At 31.8% G+C, this 24,107-nt stretch overlaps 1 protein-coding gene across 12 annotated transcripts in view; it reads right to left on the reverse strand.

Annotated features, from left to right (window-relative positions):
• Positions 1-22,899, reverse strand: part of LOC130890825 (trithorax group protein osa) — an 80,395-nt gene extending 57,496 nt beyond the window's left edge. For 9 of the 12 annotated variants that reach the window (XM_057795279.1, XM_057795220.1, XM_057795269.1 and 6 more), the window contains exons 1-2: positions 21,640-22,887; positions 10,556-10,852 (exon numbers count right to left, since the gene is read on the reverse strand). In XM_057795279.1, the coding sequence (XP_057651262.1) occupies positions 10,556-10,852; positions 21,640-22,416 (1,074 nt within the window). In that variant the 5' untranslated portion in view covers positions 22,417-22,887. Of the gene's footprint in view, positions 1-10,555; positions 10,853-21,639 lie in introns of all 12 variants that reach the window. The other 3 variants (XM_057795261.1, XM_057795183.1, XM_057795202.1) reach the window with 2 other exon arrangements.
• Positions 22,900-24,107: the final 1,208 nt, after the last annotated feature.

Genomic DNA, 24,107 nt, shown 5'->3' on the forward strand with positions numbered 1-24,107 from the left:
GAATTGTAGCGAAACAATTCATGACTATTGAATACGATAGATCAGGCTCATATATTTTGGCTTGTCGGTATTTTTGATCAATCATCCTATAAATGAAGCCATAATCCGGTATGGAACTGTTCCTAAAATTAAAACGAACCTGATAAGACAGAACTTCAGGAGTAGGCCACTAATAACGCTTAAACAACTCGATGCATTAATATTAATTTCAACCCGATATGTTGAGCGCAGCATTAAAAAATCCGTTTTCTTTCTAAAACTATTTCATCTCTTAGTATTTGGTCCATTACCAAATGTAATTACTTTCCGGATCTGATCCAAATTTATGTTCGTTATATCAAGTTTTATAATCTATCATTACATTTAAAAAAGAAAAGGTCATTATTTCCGACGAAATATGATGTGAGTGAACGAGTTTCCACATCATCACAACAATTACTCTGTCGCCAATTCCGAATAATTCCCTTGTATTTTGAGAAACATAATTTTTGCAACTGGCACCGAGGTATTAACCCAACCAAAAATAATTCCAAGGAAGCGCTGCTGCATCGTCTTGTTTTTCTGTGACTTAAAAACACATTAGTGTTCACTGAAACTGAACGAGATAAGGATTTGTATTTCTCTGGAGTATCAAATGTTATTTTATATTCTAAAGAATAAAAAAGTGTTTTTTTTACTAAAGAATAGTCACACTATGACTTGTGAGTAATGAAATATTAAAATAATCAATAGGAAGAAAAACAAATAAATATTTTATATTCAAAATGACAAATAAACCCGAAGCAAAAATTTTTTTGTTGTCTTGTATCAAAACTATATGATTTTTTTAAGAAAATACGTTGAAAATCGTACATTTATTAGTTACTGAAAATTGATAATCCATATAAACATTCTTTTTTGGTTGCTAAGTTAAAAATTTTTATTAACAAGTTGAAACGTCAAATGATGTCATTTATTTGGAATTCTTGGCAATTTTGTCAGTTTACCTCATTGTTTTGCGACTATCACAATAGATGCATCAATTTGTAAAGACAAGAAAGAATGCCTGGTTTTTCATCAACACTAACACAAAGACAGAAGGTTTTTAACCTACGTTTTCACATCTATCCAGAGAAAAATTTTTTTGAGATTGTAATTATGAGAAATTGGATTTCTTCTTCAATTTTTTTAATTTATGACTAATTATACTATCAGATATACAATGAATAAGTTATAAAAATAATGATAAATGATATAAAAAAAATTGAAATTCTTTTACAGTATAGGCATGCGTTGATTTGAACAAGTATACAATGTATGGAACGTATTTTTTCTAAAATATGTTATTTTTGTATCTGTCAACTAAGCTTCCATAAAGAATACAAAGAAGACTATTAGAAACTTCCCAAAATTGAAGGAGGCGTAGCAATGATTGTGCAGTAACGTATTTTTAATGCCACTGTATGTATATTGTAAAATTCTTTTGACGTATATACGGTGAGTTTTTAAATTGTATGAAGTTGTTATATTTGATAATTTAAAAAATACACAGAAACTGAGAATAATTATAAATATTAACAAAATGATCAACGATAATGGAAATGACAAATATGAAAAATTTAAAAGAATGCTCACGGTAAAATTACAGAAAGAATTTTACCAATGAAATCATGAATTGAAGATTCTGCAGGATTCTGTTGACAGAAAAGAAATTAAAAAGGTAATTGGATAATCTTCTAAAAGCAAAAAGATAAAAAATATGACATTAATGAGAAAACTGAACATTCGGTAATAACGTATATTAAAGATCTAAGGTAGAATTTATTCAACGATAGAATCAATCAAGCCGATATTATAATAGAACAGTCTAAAAGCTTATTTTATAATTTAAAGAAACCTCCAACGTCAACTGTAGGGAATTTTAAAGCAAGCTTTGAAATGAAATGCGATTTATACTGTATGAAAAATACGAACTGAAATTTTTATATCGAAACTATCAATTCAATATTACACAAAATCAAGAGGAACTGTATAAAAAGCTGAGTCGTCCAGTTAAAATGAGTAGAAGTTTTCTTTGCTTTCTCTTCTTCCAAGAATCGGAAGTTTCTGAAAATAGCTTAAACAATTGTCATTAGGACTACCTCGTATTTTTGTGAATGTGCCAAGTCCAGTAGTAAAAAAACATCAACACGATTCGATAAAGATACTGTGAAAATCATAAACAAGTTTATTTAAAATATACATACGCCTTGACCTACACCAATAAATGGGATGGTTATCTAATATCAACTCACTCATTGTTTACTCATAAAATCCTATTTATATAACGCATTCACTTCCTGATATTTACAGAGCTATTTTTATATTTAAATACTGTCAAAATATAACGTTAATTGACAATTATTGAAATTTTTCTGGAGATAAACTGTATCCTACAGGTTCAACAATTATTTCTTGTGGCTTTCAACTTAGAGGTTTATATGTTAACAAGATTAAATCCCAAAATATGTCCTGGTATCTAGATAGCCTAGAACTACGAAAATAGATGCATTGAGGTAGAAAAACTACGAAAAATTATTTGTGTTATCCCTTCTTTACAAGAATTACAAAATTTGGCATAAATTCATCATATACTAGGTTGGATAGGGAAAACGAAATCGAGTTATTTTTACTATTCCTTAGTCTAAAGAATTGAAATGTTTTTATGAGTCCTAATTTATTCATCACCTCTATTAAAATGAAGTATTTTGGATTGGGTTGAGAATCATAGTAAAACTTTACATATTGAGTTACTCTTACTATTTGTTGAATATGTTTGTCATTTGTATACATATTTTAAATTCAATAAATTCAATCAATGTTATAGGTCCACACGACTATTATTAAAAATTTAGAACTGAACGATCATTCTGAAACTGCACAGACTAATTCCTGAAATGGTTTGGAATTAGACCCCCGACCAAACCTAATATAAGTACACAACAAGATAATTCGGATTCAATAAATGTTATACAAAAATTACGTCATCATACAATAATAAGATATGAAAGTTCATTTTTCGTTCGCCTAAGAAATTTGGATCAATAAATAGTAATTTTATATCTAAAAGTTTAGATAAAATTGGATTATTTTAAGGCTAATCTGAAATTAATTGCTGCTATTTCTTATTCCCACAAAAATAATGGTAAAAATGTTTTTTCTGGTGTACCTGTTGTAAATATGTAATAATATTCCTCTTTGGTTTATAATAAAACAATTTTTCAAGTTTGAAATAAAAAATTACGAAACTTAATTTTTCTACCCGATGTATCAGTTTATTTTTGCCAAACGAAAGGTTTTAGGGTCCCTATATAAAGACCCATTAATTCTAGAACATGAATAAAAACGGCAAAGCATCCGAGACTAGAGAGTTCTATGAACCTCACAGAGGACTTAGTTAAACAAACAACGTGGCAACACTACCTTCAAAAGTATATCCAAAACGAAAATGCAATGCAGCGTTACTGTAGCAGCCTCGTTGCCGAAGTTTCTCATTCCAATCAATAATAACCCGCACTCGTAGGGTTCTCGTAAGACCGGCAACAAGGTGCGTTTGCTTCGATAGTAGTTTAATATCAGCTTGACGATGCCATGCTATATTCAACGTTGCCGGTGCGAAACAATGTGGGTAATTTATTAGAATTGAAGGTGGACTGATTTGTTTAATTCAGATGGTTATATTTGTTTTTCTGTGTTTCGCTTTTACTGGTAGCAAAGTTTACAGAGTACTTTATAGAAGTAGAACGTAAATCATATTAAATACACACTTAAAAATATCGTTCTAGAAATAAATAAGGTAAAATTAAGCAATATAGAAAAATAGGTTTTTGAAAATCATCAGAAGAGTGCATAAAGGAGAAGATTAATCTTTAATTTCGTAGTAACTGTGAATACTTTGATTTGATGGTTGTTTTTTTTGAACATAACAGCTAAGAAAAATAATATTTTTATAAGATAAAAACATTTCTTTCAATATGATTCGTATATTGGGTAATATATTGATTGATATAATTTTAATAGTTATCTATGTCACATTATTTTTTTAGAACGATCGAAATATGATCGAAACCACAAAAATATTGTCTGTTAAAAAATCAACTATTAATGAAGAGACCTAAAAAACAAAAATAGTGAGGATTTAATATGGGCAAGTGTTTTGAGATAGTTTTCATTAAAGTTATAATATTTCAGAGTAGTATCTATGAGAGAATTATAAATGTATGTATACTACATACTAGAAAACAGAAACAAAACAATTTAGAATCTTACAAAACAAAAACCACTGTTGTTCTGCATGGATGCAGTAAAAAATAAAAATTAAATTGTCTAACGTAACCCTGCCCCTGTTTCTGAAAATAAACAAGTGAATAAGAATGGCTGTATATAAAAGAATGACCTTAATGGGCTTCAAGTGTTACAAATGGTTTGGCAACATCGCTTGTTACCAAGCAAGCTGAGTTTGCTACGCTTCAGTATCATTGTATGATTATACCATTATGAAAAACATTCAGAGTGATCAGAAGACAAGGAAAAAAGTTATTTGGCTTTGTAATTATTATTGAGACGTTGATGGAGTATTCAAAATCTGTTAAAAGAAATATTAGTAGATTTATTTTTCAAGCATTACTAAATTGTGTATATTTCTCTACAAATTGGTTGTTTGCAATAAAAAAACAATATTAGATTCCCTTAATCAAATTATTCTACATTATAATCCCAGTTTTGCGTTTTTTAACTGTAGCTGAGTGACTTCTAAAAACAAATAACAGTTTACCATCAACATGGTAAAATGCAACAACAATTTCCATATTTGGACACGAATTCATTTTTTATTGGTATATTCATTTTGGATACGTTATCGTAGATTTTATTATAAGTAAACTTGTATTATTAGTAACAATGAAGGTGTGTGCATGATTGCGAATTTTTCTATCTTGCACAAAAGAAAAATTATTGACCTAGTTAAATTTAATTTTGGCTGCATAGATTACATTTCTATTAAATTATAGTTTTTTAGAAATTATTAAGTTAATTTATTGTGAGGAAGTTATGGCACAATCGTAGAACATTAATTATGGATCAATACATTTTGGTCTACCGGATTTGCTGGAATCTTAAGGTAATTTTTGAGGCTTCCGTATTTGGATATTATGCGTTTCTTGAACTATATGAACCCTCTGGAGAAACTTCTTGATAGTGAATAATGTCAATTGCATATGCAGTTTTAAGTAAATTGTTAACAAAAATGTTTTCCATATATAGTACATAGTTCGTCGGTGTGGACGGCCGTGAAGCCGTTGAGCACATAGGCCTTCAGGTAGGCCCGTCGTGCCCCACTTGACGTTACCAAAGTTTTACATACATTCATCATATTCATTCATATACATTTATCAATTTACATAAATAATTTGGGGTAGTTTCAAGATCAATTCATTGCCCGTATTATTTAACCTGTTTCTATGTCAGGCCTAGGATTTTTCTATACACAATCGGAAAATATGCGCTGTAATAACTTTGGATGTAAGAAATGCCTTTAATAGTACTTCCTGGCAGATAATCCTGAACAATCTAAAAAATAGAAGGATTGATGACGCTAATACCTTTCTGAACGATAAATTATTTATAGTCGAATATGAGGAGTCCAACGAAAATATAGAGTTCCACAAGGCGCTGTTCTTGTTACCCTGATAGGTTTCACCGATGACATAGTATTGGTAGTAGTTGATAAAGAAGTAAATCTGGGAATTCTGATGATGTTAAATTGGATGGAAAATAACTTTCTCAGACTAGCACCCGAGAAGACAGAAGAAGACAAGAAATTAATTAGCGAAATGCCTTTTCGTTCCCCGAAAAACGGTGCCTTCATTCCATTGATTACCATTTAGTTGAGTGTAAAAAAATGTGCACTGTCCATCCTTGGTTTTTTGTTGTGTTCAGTAAGAATTTTGGGTACCTTATGTGAGCAAAGCTTTCGAAATTTCAGTTTTTGAGAAAAAATTTCATGAATTAGTGATCATGAGATTTGCGGAAATTCCAGAGTAAGAGAACTAATTTTAAATTTGCGGTTTTGCTTGAGTTCTTCAATTGCGTGAACCAGTCCATCAGCAAACAAAGACGGGCGTCCACATCGTTCTTCATCTTGCTCTTGATCACGTTCTTCCTTGAACTGTCTGACCCAACACTAAATCACTCATTGCAGTTTGTTCGTAAACCTCGCTGATTTCTTTACAATTAAAAAACGGAACATAGGTTTGATTTCAAAAGCGGTGGAATTTTCAATCAAGACTGACCTAATAAGAATTACTACATGTCGGCGACAGCGATCTGAACATGGCGTACTTTCTTTTGCTTGAGTTAGAGTAACTGCTATATATATAGCTCAAAACCAGCGGTGATAGTGTTAGTTAGTTAGTCCACGGTTTTTTCCATAATAAGCACATCACATCTTATTTCTATTTTAATCAATTTTATATTTTTATTTCAGCTTTAATTTCTCAGTGAAATTCCAAGGCAGAGTAGGCAGATTGAAGCCTTGGAATCAACCAAAAAATGGTGATTCGTAGCGTGGAATAGGCAGATTAAGATCACGGAATCACTTCTTATCAATGAACCACCCTACTCCCTCTCTTGATAATGGCTTCAAAGTAGAACCCGAAAAGTCGAGAATATTCAAAATTATAACGCGATTCAACCAATGAACCTAGTTCTTTTGTTCATAATACTCTTTTGATACAAAATGAGTTTAAAATAATAAGTGAAAATTGAAGTTTCGCTCCATTCCGATCTTTATCAAAATATGACTTGACATTGACAATTTGCGTAATTATATCAATCAATAGATCACCATCAACATGAATACCAAAATTAAAATAAAATCAAAAAAGAAATCTGTTTTAAGAAAAATTGATTCAGCTTTGTTGATATATTTCAAAAATATCTAGCAGCCATCAATTAAATTACGAGGTCTGACTGTTAAATAACGAGACTAGTTACGAAAAAGGGTTTTATTATATAAATGATTCAACATTCGAATGCTCCCCTTCAATATACTCTCCTCCCCTCGCCACACACCTTTCCATACGTTTTTTCCATTGATCAAAGCAGTGCTGAAAGTCTTCTTTGGTGAGGGCCTTTAGGAGCTCTGCCGTTTTTTGCTTTACCACTTCCATCGACTCAAATCGGGTCCCTTACAATCCAGATTTTATCTTCGGAAACAAAAAAGTCGCACGATGCCAACTCTGGTGAGTACGGCTGGTGTTCGAGCCCTGGAGTGTGCTTACTGGCCAAATACTGCTTGACAGATAGCGCGTTATGGGCAGGTGCGTCGTCCTGGTGCAAAATTAGGCCGTTTTTTACGAACTCGTTCTCGCAGTGTTGCCACTGTTTTTCATCACGATAAAAAAGCACGTTCGTTTCAAATCGCTACTGCACAAATACTATAATAGTGACAGAGTTTTGGGACGTGCATAGACAAGATATCTACATACCCAACGCGCTACTCGTTTTTTACCCCACCCGTCTAGGGCGTCCTCTAGGCGCGCAGTCTCGTTATTTAATAGCCAGACCCCGTATTCTTAGTTGCATTAAAATTTATAGAATAGAATTAAATATTTTACTTAAATTGTTTAGGTCTTTTTCATCATTGAAAGCGTTCCTATCTAGGTGAATCATTTCTAAAAATTCCGTTTTACGTGTTTAATTCCGTTTCATGAATTTTTGCAATTGAATGTGTTTATATATTTATCGAATTATTTCAATAAAAGTCGGTCATAGGAGGTAAACGGCTAGTTGTTCACTACTACTCATACAAAAACCAAGTGTTCTAACTTGTGAACGTTAGGTATGGTAATGTCTGTTATCTTAGCTGTCCTTATTTGTTTATCTTGTACAAGTGTAATCCAGTTGGTTATGTGCTTATACTTAATTGACGTTATTTCAGTATACTTGTGCATTATAGTGTTCTCTAAATAGGTTCTGTCAATCTAAACCGTGTTCTATCTTAATTGCCTGATGGAGCATTTTGGGTACATCATCATGTCTTTTCTTGTGATGCCAAGTAGGAGCATCTTGTGAGAGTTAGTTTTTTGTGACGGGATCTATATATTTTGAATGATTTTTATTAAATTGTGCTTGAATTGAAAAATCTATTTTCTAGAAATTTGTTAAATACATACATGTTCTTACTCAATGTTTATCAAATGCACTTTTATTCTGAGGATATACTTGTTGGTTAGCTAATTAAAATTGTTGTTTTTCTAATATTAAATAGTATACTGTAAAAGCAAGAAATAATTATCTTCTGATAAAAATTTAACCAAAACTAATTTCAACGGGAAACATTTTGAGCTTTTTGTATAGGTAATCTTAAAATGGAATTATCAGGCAATACTTGAAAAACAACAAATTTCATTTCAGTCAAGGTCACAAGGAGTACAAAAGAGCCCATAACCCATTTTTCCATCTAGACTTGCACAATATGATGTGCTTTAGTCAATGCTATACGGGACTTAATGCAAAATATTCGGAAGTGAGTAGTTGACGTGAAAATAATGCTGTGACAAAAAAATTTCTCATACGACCCCTCCTTTCTGAGTTATAGGTAATTAAGGATGTCAGTTGTTTTCGGTAACTTATGGTATTTTATGGTAAATTTCACAGACGACAGATCAGAATTTTTCAAGTTGTTGCTGTAGCGCGCTTCAATTCAATTAAATATACAACTAAAATGAAGTTTTTTGATAATTTAGATTAGAATGCTATTTGGCTTGCAGGGGCAGAAGGATGAGGGTCGAAGACCTAGACATTGACGTGCAGAGTAATCAATTCTGGTGTGATATACCTAGTGTGCTGCCACAGCGCCGCCGAATGCCATCATATTATTCCTTTCATTAGTAACTTCTTCATCATTTTTGGGGTTATTTTGTCTATTCCAATGAGCTTTTCTGGGATTTATGCAATTGATTTCCTGATGAATTTAGTTAAAATTAGTGGTTTAATTGTCGACACGTTTGAAGGAATTGCACATAAGTTTATTTCTATTTCGGAATTAGATACATCGTTGTTGAAAGTAAATACAAGGTGTATCGAAAATAGTATTTTTTTTCTTCAAATTTTCTACAAATAGGTTTTCTGTTGTAGTAGCTGCTTAATCCTTATCAAATCCTAGTTCTTTGTGACAGGTCGAGGACATTCTGTATAGGTATTGAATATTGTTTGGTGAGCTATAATCTGGTGTTGCATGATATGTAATTACATAATTAGGTTGTGACAAGTAAATTTGCAGTAAATTGCTGTGAAATTTGCATATTATATATTGGTACATTCTGTATGGCATTATTGAACCCTGTTAATGTATTCAATGAAGTTGTGTGTGACACCCTGTATGCTGTTCATTGTGATAAACATTGGTTGACTATTTTATATACCTGGCCTATCATAGCCTGACGTTCAGTTCAGTTTTACTTAGAATACGATAAATAGTTTTTGTACTTAATCATTAACTGATAAAATTTGTTTTATTTTCGTTCACTTTTATCTTATTTTTGCCATAGTACAATGGCTAACACAGCAATCGAAAAACTCACGCTACGAAACTAATCTAAAATTCAGGTATCGAAATATGTTTGTTGCTATTTTCTCGTAATAGATATCGAAAAATTGTGTATGATGTAACTTGAAGAGTTTGTTAATTATTACAATTTCATTTTTTATTTTTAATTTCCTCCGACTAAAATTAATACCGCAAAGTCGGTAAGTCCTTGCCCTGTTTCGATTTTGCCTCTTGCACCGTTGTTACACACACGTATAAGAACGGAGTTATTAGGGTACAAAATAAATTTCGTATCAAAAATTCAGCCTTCTCGGTATACTAGCATTTCAATGTATATCACGACTGGACTATCGAAATTAAACAAAAAAAACATTAGTCATCCATTCTTTAGATCCATCATATTGCTACTCCAACCAAAACCTAAAAATTTTTTAATACAAAAAGTTGGGCGTTTCCTTAATATGAAGTTAATCACAGAAGGTTGGTTAGATAGTGATCATTTGCAAAAATTTACTCTACGTCCCGAACAACCAGAAAATTTTTGTCAAAATAGTCCTAGTGTTTTCCTCCTCTTATTATGTTTGGGTCACAGGGTACATGAAAGATTAATTTATGAGAAACATTCTTGATAGACATTGAAGACAGTTTCTCACCTTAAAATATACGTAAACACGCTCAAAAAACCTAAAACATTTCTTATCTTTCATGTGAATTTTCATATACAAACATATGACTCTTTGTGAATTTTTCTTCGTCTTGCATTCATATTTCGCAAAAATTCTGTTTACCATTCATTCTGGGTTTAAATTACCAAACTGGTTACCTAACAAATATTTATTTGAAATCGATTTGTTAATTTAAATTTCCATTCGCTATGCCGTTTGTTGTGCTAAACTGATCTTAACGTTTTGTAAATTAATAATTTCCCCACTAGCTCATTTTTCAAACGATTATTAAGCTCTAAATATTCTCAATAAAAATGCTTACCGCCGCATCAGGACCATGTGCATTGGGGGTAGTAGGCGGCGCCGGTCTAGATGGATACCCCTGATGGGTTGGATGTTGCGGGCTGGGAGGCATACCAGGTCCAGGAGAATGGCTGGGAGGTTGAGATGGTTGTGGGGATGGTTGACTGACTGGTGCTGATGAGTTAGCTTGACCTGGACTACCTGGACCCGGCCCCGGGCCGTGGCCACCTGGACCTGAAGGTCCGCTGGGCCAACTCGATCGGCTTTCACTGTAACCGGGACTTGGAGCTGAACCACCTCCGTACGCTGGCGATAACTGCAAATAAAATTCCTACTTAACAGGCAATTTAAATGATTATATATTAAATACATTACTTCAGTCACTACACTTAAATATAAACAATTCTGAAAGACGTCACATTTAAATTATAGAAATTGAACCCAATTCATTAAATAAGACAAGCAGGCAAAAAAACGTTTCGTTTTAAAGGTTTCTACATTGTCTATTAAAAAATGTTATATTTTGAAGATATCAACTACCATGATTTGTTACATTATGAACAATTTAATATTTCGGGATACGAAGATTGAGATAATGTATATTCGATCATCTGATCTTAACTTCAAGATTTCTTTTTCTGTAATATGTAAAGGGCGTTCCATTCAAAATTTGAAATTAATTTAGAAGACTAATTGCGATTGCAGCATTCATATTTCAGAATATTCTGTCTCCCCGTGAAAATAATTTTTTTTTTCAACTAGTCAGCCGTGACTACCCTTATCAGTATATTATATTTAATGAAAATCGCAACAAAGACTTTGTTCAAATTTACATCCAAACATGGAATACTTTCAAACTATTCCAAACTCAAAATGGCGAAAGAATACGAGGATGTATTGATATCTAGTTAGCATAGACCAGTTCCATGCATAAACAAGCATGTGTTACCATAGCAACTAACAATAACTTATTAGAAGTGTCAGTGTAAAGTTTGGCGTCAAAAAAGTGAACCAGAGTTACGCAATAAATTAAAAGAAAAAAGATGTCCACCGAAATTGTGAAAATCGAAAAATTGGTGTTTCGAGCCATCATCAGGAGCCTGTATTTAAAAGGGTTAAGAGGTAAGCAGATTTACGAAGATATGCTTAATACCCTTGGTGAGCAATGTCCTTCGTATGCGACCGTGAACAATTGGACTACAAGCTTCAAAAGAGGAAAATTTTCCATTGAAGATGATAACCGATCCGGAAGGCCAGTTTCTGTGTCAGTCCCCGAAAATATCTATGCAGTTCATGACATGATTTTATCAAACCGTCGAATTGGGCTAAAACGGATATCTGAAGCACTGAATATTTCATACGCGTTTATTATATAGTTCACGTCAATTTGGATAAAAGAAAAATTTCTGCAAAATGGATCCCCAAATGTTTGAATGTTGCCCAAAAGCGTGCAAGGGTAGACGCATCGCGTTTGATCTGTGCTCGATTTGAAAACGATGTAGACTTCTTAAATCGAAATTTTTTTAAACCGAATTGTTACTATGGACGAGACTTTGGTACATTTCTACGATCCAGAAACAAAGCAACAATCGATGGAATGGCGACACTCTGGTTCTCGAAGACCTAAGTTTCGTGTCCAAAAATCTGCTGGAAAAGTTCTTGCTTCAGTTTTTTGGGATTGTCATGGAGTAATCATGATTGATTTTTTGGATAAGGTTAGAACAATAACTGGAAATTACTATTCGACATTACTGACCACTCTATGGAAAAAAATTAAAGAGTAAAGACGCGGAAAGCCATCCAAAGGTGTTTTGTTTTGCAGGACAACGCCCCTGCACACAAATCTCATCTTACCATACAAAAAATTCGTGATTTAGTGCTTGAATTACTAGAACACTCCCCTTATTCACCAGATTTGGCTTCGCCCAACTATCATTTCTTTCCTCAACTGAAAAAAAGTTTAAAACATCGCAAATTTTCTTTCAACGAGGAGGTAATAAAAGCTATGGAGGTCTGGTTTGCAGAGCAAGAAGAAACATTTTTTTTGATAGGTCTAGAGACGTTGCAGGTTCGCTGTAATAAATTTATCCAATTAAGAGGAGAATATTTTGAGGCATAAAATATTTTGACATTGAAATTTTGTTTGGTTCTATAATAGGCTAAGAATTTTTCAATATATCCTCGTATAATGAAAAAACAAAGCAAACAAGCAAAAGAATAAACTTATTAACAATTATTATTTCTACTCTACTGTGAGCTTTTGCTTTATATATGGTCTTACAATAATTCTACAACGTCAAAGAAACTTTCTAGTGTCTAGTAGCAACCGGTCTACACGAACGACCTTCATCTCCGATTTGGCGCTTTGCTATATCCGATAGACCAGGCAGTTAATCCGCGTGTAACCATCGTAAAAGAACAGTCTCGTTCATTTTGGAGCTTAGATAACCTCCCCTTTCTCTCATCAGATTATTAATACAATCCCTGTCCCCGGTTTGGATTTACCGACTATTGACCCTCGTATCATACCTCTGTTTTTCTTGCAATAACTCTCAAACCTTTTCTTATTACTAACTTCAGTACGAATGAGCATCGATCTTCGCAGCAGTTTTTCAGATATAATATAGGGCCGTTCACTGATTACGCACTCGGTGCATATACGACACCAATGTGCTCCTCCATCGACGATTATTACAACCTAAGTTCTTCATTGTTATAGTGACTCCGAATTGCTCTCCACTAGTGCCTTCATGAATATCCGTGCGCACGACTCGTCCTTATGTGGGCATACAAGGCTGCACTACAGTTTTATTGTACTTCGCAATATCTTTCTGTTCTATCTGGTAACAGTGCTTGACTCACAGTCTCACAAGTTCTTTCTGAAAGAGCATTAGCATTCTATTTTTGTGCTCAATTTAAATTGGCTTTATAGCTTTGGTCAATAACTGAGCCCTTATTCAATTTTTTCATACAGTCATTTGTCTTCAAATGTCTGTAATAAATTAAGTCTTAGCCGAGATGAGTGTCTGTCCTTCCTTTGTTGCTGGTTCTAGAAGAAGCTGCTCCATCACTCCAATCGTTCCATCCTATCTGTTTTTTTTTCTAGCTCGATAGTAGTCACTATCCGCTACTCGCTGATAATACAAGGTTTTTCGAGAAAAATGCTTGTTGAACCAACACCACTAATTTTTAGGTTTTCTTTGATCAACATTAATACACTTTGTGAAGAGTCATTAAGGTCACACCAAAATCACCGGGTCAGTGATATCCTCAACGATTACCCCATAATACATCTTCAACTTCTGTATCTAACTTGGCTTCATCGGGCACTTCCATCCTTTCTCCACCGGCAGTTATTACGGCATATTTCCTTGATAATCGTTGTTTTGAGTTACAGCAAGATCTGACACCGTCAGCTAAAATCCAAAGCCTTGCTGTGTGAAACTATTTTCCTTTGATCTTTTTTATTTCTTCTTCCAGTTCGTGATGGGCTTATAACTTTTCTTATCCAATTTCATATCTTCTTGGACAGTCATTTTCATTTCTTCTTCATTCTCAACAAATCCTTAATTTTGGCTAGATCACTTCTTGTGCCAGGCATAAATTATTAGAAAATTCACTGAAATCTCCATCGAATACTCTCGAACTATCTCAATAAATGACTGTTTGTATTATTTTTCGATGTCTATCCCATCGGTGAAGTCAAAAATTCGGTACCTCGACTAGTTTCCAAATAGATTAGTAGATAGAGTTCTACCTAAATGCGAATGTTGCGTTAACCTAAATAAGGATGAAATAATGAAATAATTATAAATAGGCATTGACAAACATTTTTGTACATCATACAAACTAACTGAAATTATTTTTATCAAATTTTTGTTTATATATTGAGATTTTCATTTTACAATTAATAGAAATATTCATTTCAATATCTAATATATTGAATAGTAAATAAGACAAGGACAAAACAATTTTTGAAGTACGTCTCTGTTTACTTTCATTATATGAAATTTACAGTTTTCCGAGAATCTTGCCGGTTTGTAAATAAGTAAATATGAAATATCTCGAAAAAACACTTAAAATAGGTGTAAAACTTGATAAACAAATTCAACCTTAATTGTTTTACATATATTGTATCAAATCCAAAAACTATATTTTCGGCGCTGGGTTGAGAATGCGTCTTAGGTGCTTCAAGGTGGATTTGGATGTTGATTCTGACTAAATCTGAGAAGGTGGCACTAAACTCCATGATGATTTATTTACATGCTCCTGCTTTGTGATATTCACTTTTGATTTATATTCGGCTGTTTTTATAGGCTGTTGTCAAAAATGTTGCACATCACGTTTATTAATATATTTTACATATTGTGTGTATGATTGCCCGATAAGACAGTTATACAATCATAAATATTGAATAGCTTTAACAATAAGCATAGTATGACTTAAAATTGTTTCTGTTTATTGTCATAGGATTTATACATGAATCTGAAAGTGAAAAATCTGATATTTAAAATAAATTATAAAAAACAAACAACAGAATATGTTACTGGAATTTATCACAAAAAAAAATTAAGAAGAGTGAAGCTTGCCATAAATCTTTATTCAACGATCAAGTCAATGATATCTTCAATTTCAGTTCAGACCATTGCGGCGAAAATAAAAACCAACAAATGTTTTATATACCCTATTAATTAATGTCACTAAAGTTAGCACATCAATATGAGCAGACAGAAAAAACAACAAGCAGAAAAATGCTAAATGCCATACTACGGAATTTCTGTTGTGGAAGTTTTTGAGAAATTGGCTGTTGCTAACTTTAGACAATGTTAGCAGAGCAATGAAAGTTAATGATGCAAAATCAATAGCTAATTGAAGTAGAATGTTTCTATAATTAAATGCTCCGTTGTTCAATGGAAGAAAAAATTTTTTTTTACAAAAAATGTTTTCCTATTTTTGGACGTCACGAAAAAAAATACTTTTTCCGGATTTTGTAAGCATAACACTATCTTGGGTGAAAAGTTATAGACCCGTGTGGCCTCGTTAGGGCCTTTATAATTAAATGCTCCATGAATACTAATCAAATTCTATGGAAGAAATGAATTTTCCGCGGATGTCACGATAAAAATGACTTTCCAAGTTTTCTCAACAAAACACTATCATTAGTGAAGAATTATAAACTCTTGTGGCCTCGTTAGGGCCTGTATAATTAAATGTTCGATGAATGCTAACTAAATACTGCAGAAAAAATGAATTTTTCGGAGACATCTCTAAAAAAATGACTTTCCAAGTTTTCTCAGCAAAACACCATTATTAGTGAAGAATTATAGACTTATGTGGCCTCTTTAGGGCCTGTATAATTAAATGATCGACTAATGCTAATTAAATGCTGCGGAAACAATGAATTTTTTTGGAGACGTCACTTAAAAAATGACTTTCCGAGTTTTCTCGGCTGAAGCTATGAAGATGGGTGGCCTCGATAAGTGCTGGCGGAGAAATGAATGTCTTGGAGATGACACAAGTAGTATAATGCGAATTTGTTCCGCAAAAGAAGCAAGATTTGCTGTCTTTATTATGAGTGCGTTGAGAAAATAGTATATTATTCACTTAAGCAGAAAGAAATGTATTTTTGGTAGGGAAAGCAATTTATTTCCCGAGCGATGCAAGAGCAACAATCGTTCGAAATGAAAAATTATATTTCTACCTGAATGCATTCGACACTTATTTAAAAGAAAGCTCAAAAGTTTGGTGACTTTTCGAATTATAGAAGCCCTAACGAGAACACACGAAACTATAATTCTTCATCAAAGATAGTGTTCTGCTGAGAGAACCAGGAAAAAGTCATTTTTTAGTAACGTGCAAGAATAGGAAAATTTTTTCTTTACAAAAAAAAATCATTGAACAACGGATCATTCAATTGGCATTTAATTATGGAAGCATTATACTTCATTTATCTAATATGTGTACTATTGATAATTTAACTAAAAGTCTTGCAAATATATTATACAGTGATCCAGTCTCTCAAATATAATAAACATATTTAAAAATGACGTTAAACCGCCTAGATAGAATATATTATTATATGTAAAAATTTTTAAAAAGAATATAAAAACTAATAAAAACAAACATGATGTAAACTATTATCTGATAAATGTTTATTCATTGTGTTTTATATATCCATTTGTACCTCTTAATAAATGTTTTTGTTTTAAATGTGTTTTTTTCTTTGTGTGATATAATGCACAATTTCGTTTTATGGCGCTACTTATGGTATGGGTCTTGATCCTAATGAATCCATTTAATTTCGGCTAGTTCACGATTGTGATTTAGGATACTTTGAACACCCTATTATGTGCTAATAGGGTGTTCAAATATTAACAATCACTTTGGGGAAATTCTATCACCAATTAATTTATTAGTTCAAATGTAGCACCCCTTATATTTTTAATACATTGAATAGCATTCTTAGTTTCCTCTTTCAACTTCTATGAAATAAAAAGAAAGTAGTAATATATGTTATGAAATGTTCAAACAGTTAAACAAAGAAAAAATAAATTGTTCCAATTGAACACCATTTTCTGTAATACTGAGTGTAACCTTACGCTCAAATGATGGTCTAACAATTCTTAAAATGTCAGGTGTAATTGCAGCAAACAAGTTTCTAATTCAAATTTTCATATCATAGTAGTTGATGGAGTACTATACACAATATTTTCCACGTGCCCCCATAAGAAATTGCATTAAAATCAAATCTGGAGGGCCAACTGCATGGACCTCCTTTTCTTATCCATTTAGAGGAATTTTTTTTATTTGGTGCTTTTGTAGATGACTCACATTTTCATAGAAATGGATGAAATTGTCATCGTTATTATGCAACTTCTAATCCAAATGTCTCAACCCGTAATTAGGGCTGGACAATTATCAAAAAATGTAATCGATTATAGATTATATAAAATAATTGATTTATCGAAAATAATCGATCAATCCAAAATAATCGATAAATTGGAAATAATCGATTAATCGAAAATAATCAATTTTCGATTATTCGAAAATCGGAAATAAAGCTTCAAAAGAACGATTGTGGTTTGATTCCTACAAAAAAAACAAGATAAAGAGCGAGTATACCACTAGGAACATACAGAAGACATTATGGTTAGATTCCCAATAAAAACAAACCAAATAATGAACCTACAAAACATATTTGGAAGTAAGATTCTTATATTGAATTATATTGAAGTAATTATTCAGAAAATAAATTTTTTAATCGTTAAATTGAATTATTTTAACGATTGTGCGAAAAATAGTGTGTATGCCATAGCCGCGAAACTTTTTAACGACCTCAAGATTATGTTGCCTCGGCCGCAAGTGGTCTCGGCGATAACTGTTCTTTCGGTACGTTAAAAAGATATTTAGCAGCCTAAGCATACAAATAACTATTTCAGTCTTTTACTTTGTAATAAAGCCACTTAAAAACTCTCTTCTAAATTCAATTAAACTGTACCAAAACCATCATGCATTTTTGATCATTGAAAATAGGCAAGAAGCATTGTATTTTATAAAACCAAATTCTCACAGGGTGTTGTCCACATCCATTAATCGATATTTTTCGATTAATAGATTACCGATTATTTTTAAAAATCGATCACCCTATTAATCGATTATTTTGCCCACCCCTACCCGTAATAGCTGATGGAGGGGTGGAATTGTAGGGGATCACATGATAGGACCATACTTCTTTGATGAAAGAGTAACTGCTGTGGTATTTTTAAATTTTCTAAAAATCACCTGCCAGTTGGATTCGTTCTACTCAATATTGGCGACAAATTTGGTGTTTGCAATTTGCATGATAGTGCGTCTGTTCATAATACTGCGCCAATAGGAGATCATCTCAATACCGTATTCTAAAACAAGTGGATCAAAAGATGGTTTTAACTGACTGGCCAACTCTGTCTCATGATTTAACATTTCTTTTCATGAGACTTGTAAAAAATAAGGTTTATAATACTACCCCAGCTACCAGAGAGAATGTGAAAGAGAATCAGAGGAGCTTTCCAATCTATAAATAAATGTAGCATTGAATTTATGCTATGATTAGGAGTATACTTTTGGTGTCTTTTTTTGTTTGGAATGAAAGGCTTATACTTTTATTATTCCAATGAAATGGTGAGAAAATGTAACAGGTTAATATCAATTATGGTTAACAATATTACAAAATAACTGTTTCAATAAACTTTGGGTATAAGGGATGATCAACAAAAATTGAAGTTACATCATCAAAGATTCCATCTGTGCTATAAAATTAGAGAGAAGCAAATTAATGGTTGGAGTTCCCGTCAACTCTGTATACGAAAAAAAAAATAATTAAAATTTTATCAAATTCAAATATATTGTATATCACAAAACTTTGTTATATAGAATAAATTTTTCCCATAAAATCACAGCTACTGAGAGTTGATTTACATATGGTTTTCATATAAAAGTGTCTATAACTTTTAAATGACTCTGTATAATATAACAAAACTTCACATTAACAGCTTCAAAAAAATATAATGTATGGAGTATCATTTGAAAAATCCCATGTTTGGTTTGTAACGGAATTATACAACACTCTATATAGTTCGAGACAATTTCAAAATATAGACTTTGATTTCTCTAATATTTTTATCATTAACATTTTTGGTACATCTTAAAATAACCCATATACTAAAGTTTGTCGTAATATTGGTACACCTTGTATGTATATACAAACTATCCAATGTTATGAAAATGATATTAGCCTTTCTATTACTCAATCATTTAAAACAAATTCTCTGAATATACAAATTAGGTAATACAATGATAGTAGCTCTGAATAAGGTACATTGCTAAGGGGCAAAATAATATTTCAGGTTCCGTTTGGCAGTGTACAGATATAGTTATTTATATTTAACGCTGCCTAACCAAAAATAGTTCCATAGACTTGAAAAGTATATATCCCTGATTTTGTAATAGGAAAAATAATTGAATACACAATCAATTCCCTGATATATGCTGAAGTTTTCAAACATTTCCTTACTTTTGTGGATTTGAATATTCAATTCATTTATTCAAGTCAATTGAGCCCGAGGTTGACTCGGCTCAGTTTTTTGACGTATTTAAGTATATCAGGTTAATGAAAATCATTTTGCTCTAAAAATCCGATAAATATACAAGGTAAGGGTTAATTAATTCTACATCATAATAATATCAAACAAACAATTTAGTAAATCTGGAAGTTATTACTAGAAGCAAGCCTAAACATGATAAAAAAGAAATAGTGTTAAAACCAGCATTATATTTTGTACTAAAAATTATTATCAAAATGGCAGTAATAAAAGCTTAATTAATTTTTTTCTTCTTAAAAATTTTAATATATTTTTTTAATTTTTTTAGTGAAACTACATTCTCACCTCTATGATTCATGTGAATTTATGTATTTATATTAGCTATATAAATCATACCAGTAAATAGATGAATTTATTTGTATATTATTTCTTTTTAAATTGGCAGTAGTGTATGGACCTATATAATTGCCTGGCATAACTTAACTACTTTTTTTATATATTTTAATTCCACTTACAGAACCCAATTAGATATAGTATTAATACATAAAAATTTAATTTAGAATTGCTCTTATGATCGCGCCAACCAATGGACTACATGTCCAAATATGTAAAATGATCATCTGCCACAAAGTTAAGATGTCCAATTACATTCATGGATGCTGATGAATACTAGCATGTTGGCGATTTTCACTACTTCTTAACCATTGAAAATTAAGTTTGGTGCACATAGTAGAAAGAATACATAAAATTTCTTTCTTATTTTAGAGGAAAATTAAAAGTTACCTACTGTGACAGTAGTTTAATATTATTGATCTTTACCATGAGCAGTTTTGCCTATTTAATTATTTTGCAGAAAATTTGAGAAGCCATTGTCTTATTCAACTATACATTATCATAATATTCTATATTTTACCCCATTAATTGAAAACTAAAAATTATAAGTACTCTTATAAGATATTTTGGCTAAAAATGTGCCTTATTACTGAGTTTTATTATAATTAACTAAAAGCTTTACTGAAATGTTGACTTGAAAAAGCTTGAGAAAAATATTTGAAATTGTTTTTTATGTATTTAGTATGATTAAATTTTTCAAGTCTTGACAAAAAATGGTCAGAAATGCAGCAATAGAATTTATTTTTGTATGGACTATTGGACATATTCATTGAATAATGTTTTTTTGAACATCATGAAAATTGTAACTAAGTAGTTTCAAAATTACATAAAATTTATTTGTTATATAAAATTATCTAGAATGGACTATCCTATCACAACATTGTTTATACAAATATATTCCATGTAGGTACTTCCTAAATATGATTTTGGTAATATTTAAATTATTGTTCATTAAAAACACGGATATAATTATAAAAATATTTAATAATGAACCTAGTCCAATTATATAATAATAATATTGGGTTTGTTTTGCTTGATATGGGTGCCTTCAATATTTTGTGCATATAAAAAAGCAGACAAAGAATGTACTAATAAGTTACTATGTTTATTAACATATACATGGGATCATAGACAAGACATAATAAAATATATATTAATAATAATAGTAAATTATAATATATAACTGACTTTTGAGTTTGACGTTAATTTTCACATGTTATTTTAAAATGATTTTCATAGAATATATATATATATATATATATATATATATATATATATATATATATATATATACATATACATACATGCGGGTGTGAGGAAGTATTTGACTTCACGTTTGCGACACGTCAGCTGATTGCATAATAACAAAGTGGGAGGTACATAATCGAGTGTAGAGGCAAGTTCAAGGACGAGAGTTGCATGATAGATGCACCAAATTAATAACATTAGGATAACAATTCGGGAGTCGTGTAATACTGTTGTGTTGATGATCCTGTTAACAATAAATGGTAAACAAACTTTAGCACGTGGTTTCTCCTGCTAAGACCTACAGTTTAGGAGACAGCACACGTGTTCCACACTACAACGAGGACAGATATGACGATAAACATGAACATTAAAAATTACTTACTGATGGCTGTGTCCTATACGAAGATGTTGGTGGGACACCTACTGGTGCTGACCCCCCACCCCCCGGAGGACCTGAAGCGTAGCCCTGCTGTAGAGGCTTCTGTGGTGGCCAAGTCTGGTTATAATGCTGGTCGGGATGACCATAACTGTTAGGATATCGGAGAGGCATTGTATTATTGTTACTTTGCAATAATTGATTCAACGTAGGCGTAGGGCCCGAGGACTGGGATATCGACGGTCCCGTTAGAAAGCGTTGATGAGGCTGATGTGGGGGCATTTGTTTTGGGGCTCCAAATGGTTGTCGCGGTCCAAAAGAGTGGATGCCACCTTCTCCGCTATTATGCACTTCTCTTCCATAAGGAAAACTGTAACCGTGACCGTCGGCTGGCGATGGGGTGGGAGGACCCTCTGTCGAATAAATATTTGAGTCTGTAGCGGTAGTTGTGCCCCCAGCCGACGGTTCAGACTCTCCGCCGATGCTGGGTTCGGAGGTTGGACCGGGGACACTGGTGGACGTGGGGCCCGAACTAGAGTTTGTCTGTCCAGGAACAGTAGTTGAGCCGCAACCGCTACTATCCTGTCGGTATTGACTCATTTCTATGGCGAGGTTTTTGCTGCCGGTGTTTTTAGCCTTTGTATGCACTATACCGCCACTTCCACGAACACTCTTATCGGTTCCATTTTGTAATAAGGAATTCCGCACGTTCAGATGCTGATCTGACTGCACTTTATCACTATTCACGTCATTTTGTTGCTTTTCGGCCTGCGTTGCAGCCATGTTAAGAAAAACGGCTGCGATCTAGCACGGCCGATCGTTGCCAACACCCCGCCGTTATAGTCAACAACGGAAGCTTTTCTTCATTTTGGTCCTCTAATTTGCACTCTAATCTTTTTAAACACATAATAAATTACTCACTAGATCACCTTTTTTACGCTGAAAATAAATAAAACCATATAACTTTTCGAATAATCCAAATTGGTAGACACATCTGACACTCACTTAATTCCGTATCTACTCCAATAACACGAATGGAGGTTATGGCGGTTATGGGTAGAGATCAGATTCCTACGCCAACATTTTACGTCGTTATTTCACTATTTACCTTGAAATTATTTCAAATATTTTTATATTCTCGCATTAATAACACTTCTGACGACACTTTACAATAATATTTCTCAACTTTTATAAGAGTTTCACTAGATAATTCCTGAAATATGTAAGAACTATTTTTCCGTCTACTTATTCTAACGCCACTGTGGCGCTGCATCATAGCGTAGACTTGTAAACGCGGTATTTTTCATGGAAGCGTACATGGCGGGACAATTCAAATTATGACCTGTTAAAATGGTTTTTTGCTGATTCATATATTTAGATTACTACTATTATTCAAAGACTAAACTTATTTTGAAAACACAAACAAATTTTGAAGATAAACACTGTGATAAGTAAAAATTGTAGATATCACTTTCTTGTTTACAAATAAGTTGGAATTTGTAGATTAGGCCCCGTTTACATTATCTTAATGTAATATTACACTGAACTGAAGTAAAACTTGTCTCTAATTATGGGTGTCTATTATAATTTAATCAAAAATGAACTTTCGTCAATATTTTGAATCGAAATTGGCCCAAAATTCAACAAAATATCGATAAAAAATACAAAACAACATTTTTGTCATAAATTTTAATACAAAAACTACAGCATTACTAACTGATTTTATAATCTATGTTACAAATTGTTTTACTATATATAATATATATATATATATATATATATATATATATATATATATATATATATATATATATACATATATATATATATATATATATATATATATATATATATATACATATATATATATATATATATATATATATATATATATATATATATAATGAAATTAAATTTGGTTTTGTGAATACCTAAAAGATATGCATATATTACAATGAGGTTATTAGCATTAGTTTTTTTTATTGATACAATGAGCATCTTGAGCAATTTATGTTACTGATTTTTTTAGTTTTTTTTTTCGTTATATATGGCAGATTGATAATCTATGGAAAGGCCTTCATAAAATATGTTTTAAGCGAGTGATCTTTTAGTTTGACCAATGTATTTTTTGTTAGTTAAAAAAACTTGTTGATGTTTTGATATTATATCTATTGCCATAATTTCATTTCCAAATGATAAATATTCGAAAGTTAGAACTATATATTAAAAGGAGTATACTATGGTATTTTATAGCTACAATTCCACAACACTCACCTTTATATCTGAATGATTCAGAAACATGAATACTAAAAAATAAAACACAACCTAATAATAAATACATTTATTCAGTAAAATTTATTAAAATTTCATACTTTTTTTAGATAAGAGTTATAACAGTTAAATATAAATACTATAAAACTTTGGTTAAATAATTGAATATTTTATTACATATTTAGAGTTTACTCTTATTTATC

This window comes from Diorhabda carinulata, chromosome 1, assembly GCF_026250575.1.
Source record: "Diorhabda carinulata isolate Delta chromosome 1, icDioCari1.1, whole genome shotgun sequence".
NCBI classification, from domain to species: domain Eukaryota; kingdom Metazoa; phylum Arthropoda; class Insecta; order Coleoptera; family Chrysomelidae; genus Diorhabda; species Diorhabda carinulata.